Source organism: Macaca mulatta, chromosome 8 (assembly GCF_049350105.2).
Source record: "Macaca mulatta isolate MMU2019108-1 chromosome 8, T2T-MMU8v2.0, whole genome shotgun sequence".
Taxonomy (NCBI): Eukaryota; Metazoa; Chordata; class Mammalia; order Primates; family Cercopithecidae; genus Macaca; species Macaca mulatta.
The window spans coordinates 83799913-83818290 of NC_133413.1; the positions used below are offsets into that span (position 1 = coordinate 83799913).

General features: G+C 38.7%; 1 protein-coding gene across 3 annotated transcripts in view; it reads right to left on the reverse strand.

Annotated features, from left to right (window-relative positions):
* Positions 1-13133: 13133 nt before the first annotated feature.
* Positions 13134-18378, reverse strand: part of C8H8orf89 (chromosome 8 C8orf89 homolog) — a 58686-nt gene continuing 53441 nt past the window's right edge. For all 3 annotated transcript variants that reach the window (XM_015145566.3, XM_077943837.1, XM_077943836.1), the window contains one exon: positions 13134-13403. In XM_015145566.3, the coding sequence (XP_015001052.1) occupies positions 13255-13403 (149 nt within the window). In that variant the 3' untranslated portion in view covers positions 13134-13254. The remainder of the gene's footprint in view (positions 13404-18378) is intronic.

The window sequence follows — 18378 nt, forward strand, 5'->3', positions numbered from 1 at the left end:
GTAAAAGGAGAAAGAAAATAATGCTCTGGAAGCCTCCTCAAGGAAGAGAGATCCATTGTGTCAAAAGGTGCTTGACAGGGCAAATAAGGACTGAGAATTATCACTGGCTTTGGTAACATGGAGGTTACCAGAAAACTTGACAAGAGCTGTTTTAGTGCAGTGGTGACACCAACTGCCTAATTGGAGTGGGCTCGAGAGAACCAGGAGGTTGAGGAAGGAAGACGGAGTACAGGGCACTCTGGAGTTTTGCTGTAAAGGGAAGCAAAGAAATGAAGTAGCGGGTGACAAGGGGGATGCTTGTTCATCTAAGACAGATTTTGTAGCAAGTTTCTATGCTGGTGGAAATGATCAAATTAAGAAGAAAACTGTGATGGTTTGGGGATACATTGCTGCAGCAAGAGGAGATCAAGATATATTTGGTGCACAAGTGAAGAGGTTGCTCTTGGGAACGTGGGTAGTGCATGTCCAAGAACAGAAGCAGGTAAGGTTATAGGTTAGCATTTGTGGTGCTGGAAGTTTTCTGACTCCGTCTATTTAATATTTTCTTAATGAAATAAAGAGATGGGTCATAAGCTCAGAATAGGAGGCTAAGGGAAGGCACCGGTGATTTGAAAAGAAAAAGAGGTGCCTAATAGTCACCCAGGGGAATGGAGTAAGGATGAGTTGACGAGGAATTGTAAAGTTGGGTTGCTGGGAAGTTTCAACAAGATAGTAGATAAAAAGCCTTTAGTGCAATGGCCTGTACATAATTCGCCTGCAAAAAAACATTAGTTATTATTAAATCAACCTGGTGATGATCATGCTGCCTGTAAACAAAGTGTTCTGAGAACAGAGAAGAAGCATCCACTTTAGGAAGAATTAGGAAACTATCCCCAGAGGCAGTGAATTAAGAGCTGGTCTTGAAAAGAGGGAGGAGGAAGATTACAATTACTTAAAGAACATGATGTGCTAAACATACTACTGCCACTGAGAATGAGCGAGCCAGCGGCTTGTTTTTGTAAATAACATGTTATTGGAACACAGTCATGCCCGTTAATTTACAGATTGTCTATAACCATTTTCATACTACATTGTCAGAGTTAAGTAGCTGCAATAGAGACTGTATGGTTGGCAAAGCCTAAAATATTTACCCTCTAGCCTTTTACCAAAAAAAAAGTTTGCCTATCCCTGGACATAGAATTAAATAAAGAGTGATTGTAGATCTAAGAAAATAAATTGGACTCACAATATCATTACAGAATTAATAAATTAGAAACAGCAAGAAAGAAGAGTGACAACTAGAAACTGAACTGCTGACTTAGAAGAAATGCTAAGATAATCAACAGTGAATGCACCTGTGGGAGAAAAAAAACCTCCACAGATTCGAGGAATCAGAAAGAAAATAGAAAATATTGACAAATTCTTATTCTCCAATTCTCTAGATATTTAGAACAGATGAAGATGATCCCAAATAAGGATATTTGGTGTTCCTGAAGTAGAGAACTCAAAAATATGGAACAGAAAGAGTAAGTATTCAAAGATTTAATAAAAGAAAAATTTCCAAAAATGCAGAAAGAATTAACTTCACAGCCTTGTAAGAACACACCATGTTCCAGGACATTTTGAACTGGTACAACCTACAGTGAATCATACTCTATAATTCAGTTTCAAGAATCAAGAAAATCTTCAGGCATCCCCACAGAAACAGCAAATAATATACAAGGGATAAAACATGGTGAAGAATCAGATTTCTCCATGGTAACAATTAATACCAGAAGACAACGGAAAACATCCATACAGCTCTGAAGGGAAGAAAACCGAGACGGAGTTTCATTCTTGTTGCGCAGGCTAGAGTGCAATGGCGCGATCTTGGCTCACTGCAAGCTCCACCTCCCAGGTTCAGGTGATTCTCATGTCTCAGCCTCCTGGGTAGCTGCGATTACAGGCGCCCTCCACTATGCCCAGCTAATTTTTGTATTTTTAGTAGAGGCAGAGTTTTGCCATGTTGGTCAGGCTGGTCGCGAGAAGAGCTTTTAAAAATAACTCCAGTTCAAATGGCCATCCCAATCCAATTAGATCAGAATCTGTGGGGGTAGAACCTGGACAATGGTAATTCGCAGATGTTCGCCAGGTGATTCTGAGTGCAGATAATTCTCAAGCAGGTCTACGGAAAGTGTGGTCTGTGGACAGGCAGCATCAGCATCACCTGGGAGTTTGTGAGAAATGCAAGTTCTCAGACCCCACTCCAGACCTACAAGCATTTGGATTTTAACAAGCTCTCCAGGAGATCTGGAGACATGCTTCAGTTTGAAAAGCCTTACAGAGGAATATTTAAGGAAAGAAGACCTAGATCTAGGTTTGGAGATAAATCTAAAAATTGATCTAAATATGAATTTATAATATAAATTTTAAAAGTAATAATATTGTAACAATATTCATCTCATACTTGAATTTAAGCAAGGTCACATTTTTACTGAAGTTTTTCTTACAGCAGAGTAAAAATTAAGTTGAATAACTTTTAAGTATAGCATACATAGAATCATCCCATTTTAAATGACATCTGATGTTATTTATAAGTGATGAGATCTGAGGTGCTTTTTAGACTTCTTTTTTATACTATTCCACATTGCTGAAATTCCTAAAAACATCTATTATTTTTCAAAATTACTAAAGTGGTTTTTCTCATTAAAAAAAAAACCCTCTATATGTTAATCTGATGAGGATGATCATGTTCTGTGTATCAATTCATGCCAACCAAATTCAGAGAGACTGTGAATCAGAATAGCAATTCATTAATTAACATACTCAATCCCAGATCTAAAACATGTCATGAAGAGAAAGCATCTGATTTTTAGTGGACATATGTACTCAAGAGTCTAAATTACACACTAGAAGGCTGCTTGGTAAGCAGAGAATTACAGAAAAGGAAGTGAGTTTTCTTAAGAAATTTCTTTGAAACTATCACTACTAATGATTTGTCTTTCACCAAAGTAATTATTCTTTGTAAAGAACTGTTTTTCAGTCTAAAATCAGGAGTCCATCTTCCCATCCTAAATATTTATCATAAGGTACAGTTTCCCAAGGTTATGATTGATATTGCTTACACTGGAGGAATTTCTAAACCACAAATGCAGAAGAGTCATTGTGTTCCATCCCAAGGATGAACATCCACAGCAACTGCAATATCAGAAGTTGGCATCTCATACTTATCTCTAAATCTTGAGTTTATCTTACTTGAGGGTGATTTGAGCTTTCTGTAAATAAAATATACACTGGTTTTTCGTAAAACTTCATGAGAAATGAAAAGAGTAAATATGAGGTAAGGAAGTAGAGCTTGTGGTTAAAAAAAAATTAATGAAAAACATAAATCCAATCCCAAGGCTAAAAAGGTGATTAATTATTAATGTCATCACATCCTGTTTATTAAAAAAGAAATAAACATTCCATAAACATTCCACTCCTTTCTTGAATTGGTTTCAGTTAACTCTTTCCTAGGGAAGATTAGGGCAGGGAGCAGACATAATTATTCATGTACACGATCCCTGCTTTCCATTCTACCAGTGTAAATGCTCCATGATGATGTGTTCATGTCAGGAACTCAGCTCAATCTTCAGATTTTTTTTTTTAAAGATAATCTCTCTCTGTCGCCCAGGCTGGAGTGCAGTGGCACAATCTTGGCTCATTGCAACCTCCACCTCCCAGGCTCAAGCAATTCTTGTGCCTCAGCCTCCTGAGTAGTTGGGATTACAGGCATGTGCCTGCATGCCCAGCTAATTTTTATGTATTTTTAGTAGGGACAGGGTTTCTCCATGTTGGCCAGGCTGGTATCAAACTCCTGGCCTCAAAATGCTGGGATTACAGGCATGAGCCACCACCACCACCACCACCACCAGTCCCCATGAGAGATATTTTTGTCTGTGGAAGTGAAACTGACCCAACGGTCCCATAGGTAATTTTATTTTGGAAAAACATGGAAATTGATCCTTCTAGTCTTAAAACTTGAAAGTTACATTTATTTTATCTGAATTCCTTTCTCAGGGAAGGACCTTCAGGCATCTCAAAACAGAAAGTATCAAAGAACTGAAACTCATCAGATCACCACATCCAGACAGTTGAGTCTGGATCACTCATTCATAGTGATTGGTTCCATGCTCCTCCCTAGTTCCTAGTTTCTGTTTTCTTACACATTGTTACATTTCTTCCCTGCTATATACACCTCTGGTTTTAGTAGGTCAAGGAGATGGATTTGAGACTGAACTCCCGTCTCCTTTGCTGTAGCACCCTATTAAAGCCTTCTTCCTTCATGATAATCCTTGTCTCAGTGATTGGCTTTCTGTGTGGCGAGTAGCAGGATCTAGACCAAACCCCTGGAGTTTGAGTAACAGAAGTACTATCTTGCCCTAAATTTTAAGTGATTAAACCATTATTACATGCATCAGCTAGGTTTAAGGTTTTAAGAATTATTATTCCATGGAGTTTATTATATGAGCTTTGAATCCTAGTAGATTGAAATCCTAGTTCTCCCACTTTCTGGTTAGAGACCTAGTATAAAACAGAGACTCCAAATTTACCTTATTTATGAAGCAGAAATAGTATCACCTACTTATTTTTAGGGTTTTCATAAGATTTATAAATAATATTAAGAGTACATAGTAGGAGTTCAACATTAAATCCATCTGATAATCAAAGGTGTTTAAGAGTGTTCATCCAAAAAATAGTTAAAATTTTCTTTGAAAATTTTCTCCTGCTTCCCATTTCTTAAATCATTGGCCACACTTGGAAGAGGTGATCAGAAGAGAGAAAAGTAAATCTAAATCATTCTTAACCAAAATTCAGATGTAAGCAGAAACATGTCCATTTAATTATTCTCCTAGGAGCTAATGTATCGTAATGTATACAAACATATATGTATTAATGCATTATGTATAAATTAATATAAAGCATGCAAGGACATAGAATACACTCATTCTCCTATATCTGTGATAGCTGCTGCTGCTTCTCCTTCTCCTTCCTTCTTCTTCTTCCCGTTCCCCCTCCCTCTTCTCCTCCTTTCTTTCTCTTCTGTCTTCTATGTCTTCTACCTTCTTCCTATTTCCTCTCATCCCTCATGAATTTGGACTCCTTCTCTTTCTACATTTTTATCAGGGAAAACTCAGTCTTTGCTGTGCAAATGTTTCTCAGAGTTCTAACTCTAGTCAGTGTCTTTTTTCCATAACTACAGAGCTGCTTTTCAAATACCTGCTTGGCATCTCTATGTGGACATCCTGACGGCACCTTAAACCAAATATGTCTGAAGTTGCATTTATGCTCTTATTCCCCACCAAATTAGCATATCCTTCTGAGATTCTTATCTCTAAGATTGGAAACCTGAGCTACTTTTGATTCTTCCTGTCTTGATATTCTATGGCTAAACAATTAATCTTAAGTCCTCTCCCTTGATATCCTAATTATCCAGTCCCTCCTTCCCATTCCTGCTTCCCAGTGGTTTCCCAACCTTCAATGTCCCCCCATTACCATCTAGCCTACAAATGATGAACCTTCATCCTTAATCACAGAAGCAATAACTTACTTGCATTCTCAAAATCTCCCACTGGGAAAGATTAAGTATAAATTCATGCTTGGCATCTGAGGCTGTCTACCACAGATGATCAAGTTATCTTTTGGGACCCATTGCCTTCTATTCCTTTGTTCCTGAGGTTGTGCATGAATGGCCCCACAAAGGCAGATCTAGCTTGCACATATAATTTTCTTTGGGAAACACAATGGCTTTATAAATTTTGAATTAGTTGCTTATTTCAAATTAGTGGCTAACATTTACACATTGGAAGGTTTCATGTAGAAATCCAGATTCTGGCTTCTGGATCCCAACATGAAAAGCTGGGATGTCTGGCAACTTTGAACCTGCATGGCACAAAGGCAACTAGAGCCCTTTGAAAGGCAGAAACAGGCCCCAGTTCACTACAGCCTTCACCTGACTGGTGTCACTCAATCTGGTGCTGCCTTGGTGCCCGCAGGCACATGGATTTATGACACTTGCTCTAGAATACATAGTGCTCCAGCCAAGTGCAACATTCCCGAATGCATAGCATCTTTACTTCTATTTCCCCCTCTTTCTGAAAATGCCCTCTTTCCTTCTTTCCTGTCTTTACGGCCCATTTCCAACACCATATCTTCCTTGGAGCTTTCTGTGAGCACCCTGCTGGATGTGACTTCCCGTTTGTAAACCTCTGTAACACTCTGTGACTCTTATGGCCCAGAGCCCACCCTCCTTGGCATCACAGTCATATCCTTGCTTTCTCCCTGTGTCTCAGAAAGGGATAGAGATGTGCACTTTTCCCCACTCCTCAGGCTTTTTCAAAAAGGGGTTTTCATCTTGACCTAGACTTTCGTTCTCCTCCCCATGGAGATGAAGAGCATTTGTCCCCACCTCCTTTTTCCCCTCAGGGGCCTGCCTGTCTACACAGTGAAGAGGCCTTGTTATGCTTGGCAGTAAAGGAACTGATGTGCAGGTGAAACTGGGGGTGTTCGCACTACCTGTGCGTGTTCATCTGCCCGATTCTGAAGGCCAGTAATGGGAAGCCCCCTTATTGCTACATATCTAAGACAGGGCTTCCTATCCTGCGTTGATCAGCAAACCAAGCTAAATTTTCATCGTCATCTCCTTGAATACTTATCTAGCAACTGTTTCCAAACTCAAGCAGGGAAAAAGAAGAAATTTTTCTGACCTCAACAGTAAGACCTCACTTTTTAAAAAATTATTATACTTTAAGTTCTAGGGTACATGTGCACAAGGTGCAGGTTTGATACACAGCTATACATGTGTCATGTTGGTTTGTTGCACCCATCAACTCGTCACTTACATTAGGTATTTCTCCTAATGCTATCCCTCTCCCAGCCCTCCATCCCCCAATAGGCTCTGGTGTGTGATGTTCCCTGCCCACTGTGTCCAAGTGTTCTCATTTTTCAATTCTCACCTATGTGTGAGAACACGCAGTGTTTGGTTTTCTGTCTTTGTGATAGTTTGCTGAGAATGATAGTTTCCAGCTTCATCGATGTCTCTGCAAAGGACATAAACTCATCCTTTTTTATGGCTGCATAGTATTCCATGGTGTATATGTGCCACATTTTCTTAATTCAGTCTATCACTGATGGACATTTGGGTTCGTTCCAAGTCTTTGCTACTGTGAATAGTGCCACAATAAACATACTTGTGCATGTGTCTTTATAGTAGCATGATTTATAATCCTTTGGGTATATATCCAGTAATGGGAGTGGTGGGTCAAATGGTATTTCTAGTTCTAGATCCTTGAGGAATTGCCACACTGTCTTCCACAACGGTTGAACTAGTTTACAGGCCCACCAACAGTGTAAAAGTGTTTCTATTTCTCCCTATCCTCTCTAGCATCTGTTGTTTCCTGACTTTTTAATGATCGCCATTCTAACTGGTGTGAGATGGTATCTCATTGTGGTTTTCATTTGCATTTCTCTCATGACCACTGATGATGAGCCTTTTTTCATGTGTCTGTTGGCTGCATAAATGTCTTCTTTTGAGAAGTATCTGTTCATATCCTTTACCCACTTTTTGATAGGATTGTTTGCTTTTTCTTGTAAATTTCTTTGAGTTCTTTGTAGATTCTGGATATTGGCCCTGTGTCAGATGGGTAGATTGCAAAAATTTTCTCCCATTCTGTAGGTTGCCTGTTCACTCTGATGGTAGTTTCTTTTGCTGTGCAGAAGCTCTGTAGTTTAGTTAGATCCTATTTGTCTATTTTGGCTTTTGTTGCCATTGCTTTTGGTGTTTTAGTCATGAAGTCCTTGCCCATGCCTATGTCCTGAATGGTATTGCCTAGGCTTTCTTCTAGGGTTTTTATGGTTTTAGGTCTAACATTTAAGTCTTTAATCCATCTTGAGTTAATTTTTGTATAAGGTGTAAGGAAGGGATCCAGTTTCAGCTTTCTACATATGGCTAGCCAGTTTTCCCAGCACCATTTATTAAATAGGGAATCCTTTCCCCATTGGTTGTTTCTGTCAGGTTTGTCAAAGATCATATGGTTGTAGATGTGTGGTGTTATTTCTGAGGCCTCTGTTCTGTTCTATTGGTCTATATCTCTGTTTTGGTACCAGTACCATACTGTTTTAGTTACTGTAGCCTTTTAGTATAGTTTGAAGTCAGGTAGCATGATGCCTCCAGCTTTGTTCTTTTTGCTTAGGATTGTCTTGGCAATGTGGGCTCTTTTTTGGTTCCATATGAACTTTAAAGTAGTTTTTTCCAATTCTGTGAAAAAAGCCATTGGTAGCTTGATGGTAGCTTGAATCTATAAATTACCTTAGGCAGTATGGCCATTTTCATGATATTGATTCTTCCTATCCATGAGCATGGAATGTTCTTCCATTTGTCTGTGTCTTCTTTAATTTTGTTGAGCAGTGGTTTGTAGTTCTCCTTGAAGAGGCCTTTCCTATCCCTTGTAAGCTGGATTCCTAGGTATTTTGTTATCTTTGTAGCAATTGTGAATGGGAGTTCACTCATGATTTGGCTGTTTGCCCCCTATAGGAATGCTTGTGATTTTTGCACATTGATTTTGTATCCTGAGACTTTGCTGAAGTTGCTTATCAGCTTAAGGAGATTTGGGGCAATCTGCAAACAGGGGCAATTTGACTTCTTCTTTTCCTAATTGAATACCATTTATTTCTTTCTCTTGCCTGATTTCCCTGGCCAGAACTTCCAACACTATGTTGAATAGGAGTGGTGAGAGAGGGCATCCTTGTTTTGTGGTGGTTTTCAAAGGGAATGCTTCCAGTTTTTGTCCATTCATTATGATATTGGCTATGGGTTTATAAAAAATAGCTCTTATAACTTTGAGATACGTTCCATCAATACCTAGTTTATTGAGAGTTTTTAGCATGAAAGGCTGTTGAATTTTGTCGAAGGCCTTTTCTGCATCTATTGAGATAATCGTGTGGTTTTTGTCATTGGTTCTGTTTATGTGATGGGTTACATTTATTGATTTGCATATGTTGAACCAGCCTTGCATCCCAGGGATGAAGCCAACTTGATCATGGTGGATAAGCTTTTTGATGTGCTGCTGGATTCGGTTTGCCAGTATTTTATTGAGGATTATTGCATCGATGTTCATCAGGGATATTGGTCTAAAAATTCCTTTTTTTGTTGTGTCTCTGCCAGCATTTGCTATAAGAATGATGCTGGCCTCATAAAATGAGTTAGGGAGGATTCCCTCTTTTTCTATTGATTGGAATAGTTTCAGAAGGAATTGTACCAGCTCTTCTCTATACCTCTGGTAGAATTCAGCTGTGAATCCATCTGGTCCTGGACTCTTTTTGGTTGGTAGCCTATTAATTATTGCCTCAATTTCAGAGCCTGTTATTGTTCTATTCAGAGATTCAACTTCTTCCTACTTTAGTCTTGGGAGAGTGTATGTGTCCAGAAATTTATCAATTTCTTCTAGATTTTCTAGTTTATTTGCATAGAGGTGTTTATAGTATTCTATGATGGTAGTATGTATATCTGTGGTATCGGTGGTCTATCATTTTTTATTGCATCTATTTGATTCTTCCCTCTTTTCTTCTTCATTAGTCTTCCTAGTGGTCTATCAATTTTGTTGATCTTTTCAAAAAAACAGCTCCTGGATTCATTGATTTTTTGAAGGGTTTTTTGTGTCTCTATCTCTTTCAGTTATGCTCTGATTGTAGTTATTTCTTGACTTCTGCTAGCTTTTGGATTTGTTTGCTCTTGCTTCTCTAGTTCTTTTAATTGTGGTGTTAGGGTGTTGATTTTAGATCTTTCCTGCTTTTTTTGTGGACATTTAGTGCTATAAATTTCCCTCTACACACTGCTTTAAATGCATCCCAGAGATTCTGGTACGTTGTATCTTTGTTCTCATTGGTTTCAAATAACATCTTTATTTCTGCCTTCATTTTGTTCTTTACCCAGTAGTCATTCAGGAGCAGGTTGTTCAATTTCCATGTAGTTGTGTGGTTTCTTAATCCTGAGTTCTAATTTGATTGCACTGTGGTCTCAGAGACAGTTTTTTTTATTTCTGTTCTTTTACATTTGCTGAGGAGTGCTTACTTCCAATTATGTGGTCAATTTTAGAATAAGTGTGATGTGGTATTGAAAATGTATATCCTGTTGACTGGGGTGGAGAGTTCTGTAGATGTCTATTAGGTCTGCTTGGTGCAGAGTTGAGTTCAAGTCCTGGATATCCTTGTTAACTTTCTGTCTCGTTGATCTGTCTAATATTGACAGTGGGGTGTTAAAGTCTCCCATTATTATTGTGTGGGAATCTAAGTCCCTCTGTAGGTCTCTAAGGACTTGCTTTATGAATCTAGGTGCTCCTGTATTGGGTGCATATATATTTAGGTTAGCTCTTCTTGTTGAATTGATCCCTTTACCATTATGTAATGGCCTTCTTTATCTCTTTTGATCTTTGTTGGTTTAAAGTCTGTTCTATCAGAGACTAGGATTGCAACCCCTGCTTTTTTTTGCTTTCCATTTGCTTGGTAGATCTTCCTCCATTCCCTTTATTTTGAGCCTATGTGTGTCTCTGCACATGAGATGGGTCTCCTGAATACAGCACACTGATGAGTCTTGACTCTTTATCCAATTTGCCAGTCTGTGTCTTTTAATTGGGGCATTTAGCCCATTTACATTTAAGGTTAATATTGTTATGTGTGAATTTGATCCTGTGATTTTGATGTTTGCTGGTTACTTTGCCCATTAATTGATGCAGTTTCTTCATAGCATCGATGGTCTTTACTATTCGGCATGTTTTTGCAGTGGCTGGTACTGGTTGTTTCTCTCCATGTTTAGTGCTTCCTTCAGGAGCTCTTGTAAGGCAGGCCTGGTGGTGACAGAATTTCTCAGCATTTGCTTGTCTGTAAAGGATTTTATTTATCCTTCACTTACGAAACTTAGTTTGGCTGGATATGAACTTCTGGGTTGAAAAAAATTCTTTTCTTTAAGAATGGTGAATATTGGCCCCCACTCTCTTCTGTCTTGTAAGGTTTCTGCCAAGAGATCCACTGTTAGTCTGATGGGCTTCCCTTTGTGGGTAACCCGACCTTTCTCCCTGGCTGCCCTTAACATTTTTTCCTCCATTTCAACCTTGCTGAATCTGACAATTATGTGTCTTGGGGTTGCTCTTCTTGAGGAGTATCTTTGTGGTGTTCTTTGTATTTCCTGAATGTGAATGTTGGCCTCCCTTGCTAGGTTGGGGAAGTTCTCCTGGATAATATCCTGAAGAGTGTTTTCCAACTTGGTTCCATTCTCCCCATCACTTTCAGATACACCAATCAAACCTAGATTTGGTCTTTTCACATAGTCCCATATTTCTTGGAGGTTTTGTTCATTTCTTTTTACTCTTTTTTCTCTAAACTTCTCTTCTCGCTTTATTTCATTAATTTGATCTTCAATCACTGATACCCTTTCTTCCACTTGATCGAATCGGCTATTGAAGCTTGGACATGTGTCATGAAGTTCTCGTGCCATGGTTTTCAGCTCCATCAGGTCATTTAAGGTCTTCTCTACAGTTTATTCTAGTTAGCCGTTTGTCTAACCTTTTTTCAAGGTTTTTAGCTTCCTTGCAATGGGTTTGAACATACTCCTTTAGCTCAGAGAAGTTTGTTATTACCGACCTTCTGAAGCCTACTTCTGTCAACTCATCAAAATCATTCTGCATCCAGCTTTGTCCCATTGCTGGCAAGGAGCTGTGATCCTTTGGAGGAGAAGAGGCACTCTGGTTTTTAGAATTTTCAGCTTTTCTACTCTGGTTTCTCCCCATCTTTGTGGTTTTGTCTACCTTTGGTCTCTGATGTTGGTGACCTACAGATGGGGTTTTGGTGTAGATGTCCTTTTTGTTGATGTTGGTGCTATTCCTTTCTGTTTGTTAGTTTTCCTTCAAATAGTCAGGTCTCTCAGCTGCAGGTCTGTTGGAGTTTGCTGGAGGTCCAATTCAGACCCTGTTTGCCTGGGAGGTCCACTCCAGACCCTGTTCATCAGCAGAGGCTGCAGAACAGCTGCAACAGCTGCAGGTCTGTTGGAGTTGGCTGGAGGTCCATTCCAGACCCTGTTCACCAGTGGAGGCTGCAGAACAGCAAATATTGCAGAACAGCAAATATTGCTGCCTGATCCTTCCTCTGAAAGCTTAGTCCCAGAGGGGCACCTGCCTATACGAGGTGTCTGTTGGCCCTTATTGGGAGATGTCTCCCAGTTAGGTTACACAGGGGTCAGCGACCCACTTGAGAAGGCAGTCTGTCCGTTCTCAGAGCTCAAATGCCATGGTGGGAGAACCACTGCTATCTCCAGAGCTGTCAGACAGGTACATTTAAGTCTGCAGAAACTGTCTGCTGCCTTTTGTTCAGCTATGCCCTGCCCAAGAGGTGGAGTCTCTAGAGGCCTTGCTGAGCTGCAGTGGGCTCCGCTCAGTTTGAGCTTCCAAGCTGCTTTGTTTATCTACTCAAGCCTCAGCAATGGCAGATGCCCCTCCCCTAGCCAGGCTGCCACCTTGCAGTTTCATCTCAGACTGCTAGCAGTAAGCAAGGCTCCATGGGCATAGGACCCACTGAGCCAGGCACAGGAGAGAATCTTCTTGTCTGTCAGTTGCTAAGACCTTGGGAAAGCATGGTATTTGGGTGGGAGTGTCCCATTTTTCCAGGTACAGTCTGTCATGGCTTCCCTTGGCTAGGAAAGGGAAATCCCCCAACCCCTTGCACTTCCCGGGTGAGGCGATGCCCTGTCCTGCTTCGGTTCACCCTCCTTGGGCTGCATCCACCGTTCAACCAGTCCCAGTGAGATGAACCATGTACCTCAGTTGGAAATGCAGAAATCACTTATCTCCTGCGTTGATCATGCTGGTTGCTGCAGACCAGAGCTGTTCCTATTCAGCCATCTTGTGCTGCCCTCAAGACCTCACTTTATCTTAAATCTTCCCTAGCAGCTAGCCAAGGTCATTGCACAAAATAGACACTCAAGAGTATCAAATTGAATCAAAACACACAATCAATGTATGTAAAACTCATGGAATAAAATTTATCTTATGCTTATTTTCCCATAAACCATAATTTATAGTCCTTCAACATAAATAAGGAAAAAATATAATTTGTCTCTGTAATGTTAACAAAATACAATGACTCATCTATAACATATTTATTTCCTATTTACATTTTCATTTTTATATAAATCGTTTTGCATCATATCACATAAAAAAAGAAAATATAAAGCTTAAAAGTCACTGAAGAAAGCATCACACTGTACATTTCTCAGCAGTCTCGGAGCTCTCGTTTCTTGCCTTTTTTTGATTTTTTGGTTGTTTCCTGACGAATGGTATCATATTCCAATATGGCTATTTTGGAAAGTCTCTCTAAGTATTGAGATGGTGCTCCAGTGAGAGGATCACTGAAGCCAGAACCTGGAGGAGGAGGCGGGGAGTCAGCTATTAAAATGAATTAAGCACACACAAATAATATTCTATTAAATATAATGTGACTGAAATATTTCTTCCACAAATGACTATTACACACTACTAGTTCTTACACTACTGAGGTATATCAACCCAGAAAAAGCATGGTACTGCCATAAAAACAGACACATAGACCAATGGAACAGAATAAACAATGCAGAAACAAATCTATACATCTATAGTGGATTCATTTTCAACAAAAGGGCCAAGAATATACACTAGGGAAAAGACAGTCTCATCAATAAATGGTGCTGGGAAAACTGGATATTATGGATATTATAAAACTGGATATTATGCAGAAAAATGAAACCACACCCCATCCCTCGCCGTATAAAAAAAATCAAATCAAAATGGATTAAAGACTTAAATCTAAGATCTCAAACTATGAATACTAGAAGAAAACATTGGGGAAACTCTCCAGGATATTGGAGTGGTCAAAGATTTCCTGAGTAATACCCCAGAAGCACAGGCAAACAAAGCAAAAATGGACAAATGGGATCACATCAAATTATTAATAAAAAGCTTCTGTACAGCAAAGGAAACAACAAAATGAAAAGAACCTACAGAATGGGAGAAAATATTTGCAAACTACCCATCTTACAAGGGATTAACAAACAGAATATATAAGGAGCTTAAACAACGCTATGGGAAAAGTCTAATAATCCCATTTTAAAATAGACAAAAGGGCTAAGCAGGGTGGCTCACGTCTATAATCCCAGCACTTTGGGAGGCTGAGGTGAGCAGATCCCTTGAGCTCAGAAGTTCAAGACCAGCCCGGGCAACATAGCAAGACTCTGTCTCATTTAAACTCTCATGGTAATAAAAATTAATTAATTAATTAAGTGGGCAAAATACTTGAATAGACATTTCCAAAAAGAAGACATGCAAACAGCAAACAGGCATATGAAAAGGTGGTCAACATCACTGATTATCAGAGACATCAAAACTACAATGAGATGTCATTTAACCCCAATTAAAATGGCTTTTATCTAACAGACAGGAAATAACACATGCTGGCGAGGATGTAGAGAAAAGGGGACCCTCATTCACTGTTAGTGGGAATGTACATTACTACAACCACTGTGAAGAACAGTTTGGAGGTTTCTCAGAAAACCAAAAATGGAGCTACCATATGGTCCAGCAATCCTATTGCTAGGCATATACCCAAAAGAAAGGAAATTGGTGTATCAAAGAGGTATCTGCACTCCTATGTTTACTGCAGCACTGTTCACAATAACCAAGATTTGGAAGCAACTGAAATGTCCATCAACAGATGAATGGATGAAGAAAATGTGGTACATATACACAATGGAGTACTATTCAGCCATAAAAAAGAATGAGATCCTGTCATTTGCAACATTATGGATGGAACCGGAGATCATTATGTTAGGTTAAATAAGCCAGGCCCAGAAAGACAAATTTCACATATTCTCACTTATTTTTGGGTGCTAAAAACTAGAACAATTGAACTTATAGAGATAGAGAATAGAAGCATGGTTACCAGAGGCTGGGAAGGATAGTGGAGGAGAGATGGGGGGCGGGGGGAGTGGGGATGGTTAATAAGTACAAAAAATACAAAGAATGAATAAGAACATGTATTTGATAGCACAATAGGACAATTATAGTCAATAATAATCTACTTGTACATTTAAAAATAACTAAAAGAGTATAATTGGATTGTTTGTAACACAAAGGAGAAATGCCTGAGGAGATAGATACTCCATTCACCTATATGTGATTATTACACATTGTATGCCTGTATCAAAATATCTCAAATACCCCATAAATATATACACCCACTATGTACCCAGAAAATAAAAAAAAACTACTAGTTTTTAATATAACACATATTTTGAATTAGAAATGCCATGTTTACTTTCCTTTTTTTTCTTTTTTTTGAAATGGAGGATGGAGTCTCGCTCTGTTGCCCAGGCTGGAGTGCAGTGGCCCAATCTCGGCTCACTGCAAGCTCCATCTCCCGGGTTCACACCATTCTCCTGGCTCAGCCCCCCAAGTAGCTGGGACTACAGGCGCCTGCCACCACGCCGGCTAATTTTTTGTATTTTTAGTAGAGACGGGGTTTCACAGTGTTAGCCAGCATGGTCTCAATCTCCTGACCTCCTGATCTGCCCGCCTCGGCCTCCCAAAGTGCTGGGATTACAGGCGTGAGCCATTGCGCTCAGCCTGTACAATACTTTTTAAAACATAGGACAACTGTGAGATTTATTTCAAAGCAAAATGCATCATCTCCACAAATAATTAACTCATTTCATATTTTACATGCCTATCAAGTTATTTTCTTCCAATAAAAACATTTATCATAAATGCTAAGTGAAGTAAAATTGTAAAGTAAAATAAACTTGTTCACTTAACTGAAATAGCATTAAGCTTCTATCATAGGGTGGCAGTAATAACAACAGATAGCATTTGTTGAATGATCTTTGTCAAGTATTTTACATCTATTTTATCCATACAACACTACTATGAAGGAGTCATCTGTACTATCTCAAGTTACAGATTTTAAAAAGACAATTTAGGGATGCTAAATAACTTGCCCAAGCACATACTTAGTAACTGTCAAAGTCAGGATTTGAACCCAGATTCATCAAAGTTCAAATCACTACATATTACCCCTAAATACATAAATATGTAGAAATACTTCTATTTAAAAACATATATGGAGCTTTGAAAATAATATACTGACCTATATTACTTTAAAATATTATTATTTAACTTCAGTTTCAAGTGTCAAAAAAAGCACTATCGTCAATTCTCCAATGTAGTTGTTATTTTTCTGTTTGTTTTGTTTGCAGGGGTAATATGAGTGAGGAGTTCAGAGAGAAATAGCTGAGAGTTAAGAATATGATCAGGACTTCTGTTCTTAGCAGTACAATGGACTTGACACTTTAAAAGGCCCTCTGGCAGCAAAATAACTAGATTGCAGGCATTAGGCAAACCTGAAAAAACTTCAAAGAATCAGTATCATACACACAAATGCAATTAAGTTGGAAGTTGTTAATAATAAGATAAATTTAAAATTCTGAAATATTTAGAAATGTATACACATGTATTAGTCCATTTTTACACTGCTGATAAGGACATAACTGAGACTGGGTAATTTGTAAAGAAAAAGAGGTTTAATGAACTCACAGTTCCACCTGGCTGGGGAAGCCTCACAATCGCCAGAAGGCAAAAGACATGTCTTACATGGCGTTAGATAAGAGAGAATGAGAACCAAGCAAAAGGGGTTTCCTCTCATAAAATCAACGGGCGTGGTGGCTCACGCCTGTAATCCCAGCACTTTGGGAGGCCCAGGCAGGCAGATCATGAGGTCAGGAGATTGAGACCATCCTGGCTAACACAGTGAAACCCCGTCTCTACTAAAAATACAAAAAAACAGCCGGGCGTGGTGGTGGGTGCCTGTAGTCCCAGCTACTTGGGAGGCTGAGGCAGGAGAATGGTGTGAACCCGGGAGGTGGAGCTTACCGTGAGCAGAGATCGCGCCACTGCACTCCAGCCTGGGTGACAGAGCAAGACTCTGTCTCAAAAAAAAAAAAAAAAAAAACATCGGATCTCCTGAGAATTATTCACTACCACGAGAACGGTATAGGGGAACCACCCCCATGATTCAATTATTTCCCTTTGAGTCCATCCCACAACACATGGGAACTATGGGAACTACAATTCAAGATGAGATTTCAGTGGGGACACAGTCAAACCATATCAACACACTTTCTAAAGTATCAGTAATAAAAAATCATAATAAATATAAAATATTTGTTGCTAAATGATAAATATCACAAAAGTTGTGTAATGGAGCAAAAGAGAGAGGCTTATATCCTAAAATGTATATGTTAGAAAAGAAGGTTGAAAATTTAAAACATAGGTATTAGATACACATTAGGAAAAGAGTAAACCCAAAGAACATGAAGGAAAAAGATAATATAGGAAAGGGGAGAAATCAATGAAGTAGAAAACCAAGTTACAATAAAAGAGATTTTTTAAAAAGACAAAAGCTCTTCATTGAAAAAAACTAATAAAAAAGGAAAGCCTCTGGTGACATTACTCAAGACAATAAAAGAAGGCACAAATATATAATATTGGGAAAAGAGGAACAGAATTACAGATAAAGCAAAGACTAAACTTAATGCTAATAAATTTTTAAAACTTAGACAAAATACAAAAGTTTCTAGAAAATATAACTTACCAAAACTGATTGAAAAATTAGAATACCTTAAGAGCCCTAAATTTAAAATGATTGAGCCAATATTAAAAGATTCTCCCAAAGAAAACAAGTAACCCAAATGAATTTTACAAATGAATTTCCTCTAACTTTTGAGAGAAAAATCATTCCAATTTTAGGTCGCATCCTTCAGAGAGTAGAAAGAGAAGGAATAGTCCCGAATTCATTCCACAAGGCCATTATAATGTGGACACTGAATCCAGACAAGGACAGAACAAAAAAGAAAATTCATGGCAATCTCACTCTACTTACCAGTATAGGTAAAAAATCCCAAGTGCGATATTAGCAAATTAAATATGGCAGAACATAAACAAATAATAAATCACTTCTAAGTTTGGTGTATTTCAGGAATTCAAGAGAGACTTAACATAACAAAATCTGTAAATGTTATTCTTCACATTAAAATATTAAACAAAAAATATGATCACCTCAATCAGTTCAGGGAAATTATTTAGTAAAATTCAACTTCCATTTAAAAGAAAAATAACTCTTAGCAAATTAAAGGGAGCTTCTTTAACTTCATTAAGCATATCTGTTCAAAACCCAAAGCAAGCATCATTTTTTTTTTTTTTTTTTTTTTTTGAGATGGAGTCTCGCTCTGTCACCCAGGCTGGAGTGCAGTGGCTCAATCTCAGCTCATGGCAAGCTCCGCCTCCCGGGTTCACGCCATTCTCCTGCTTC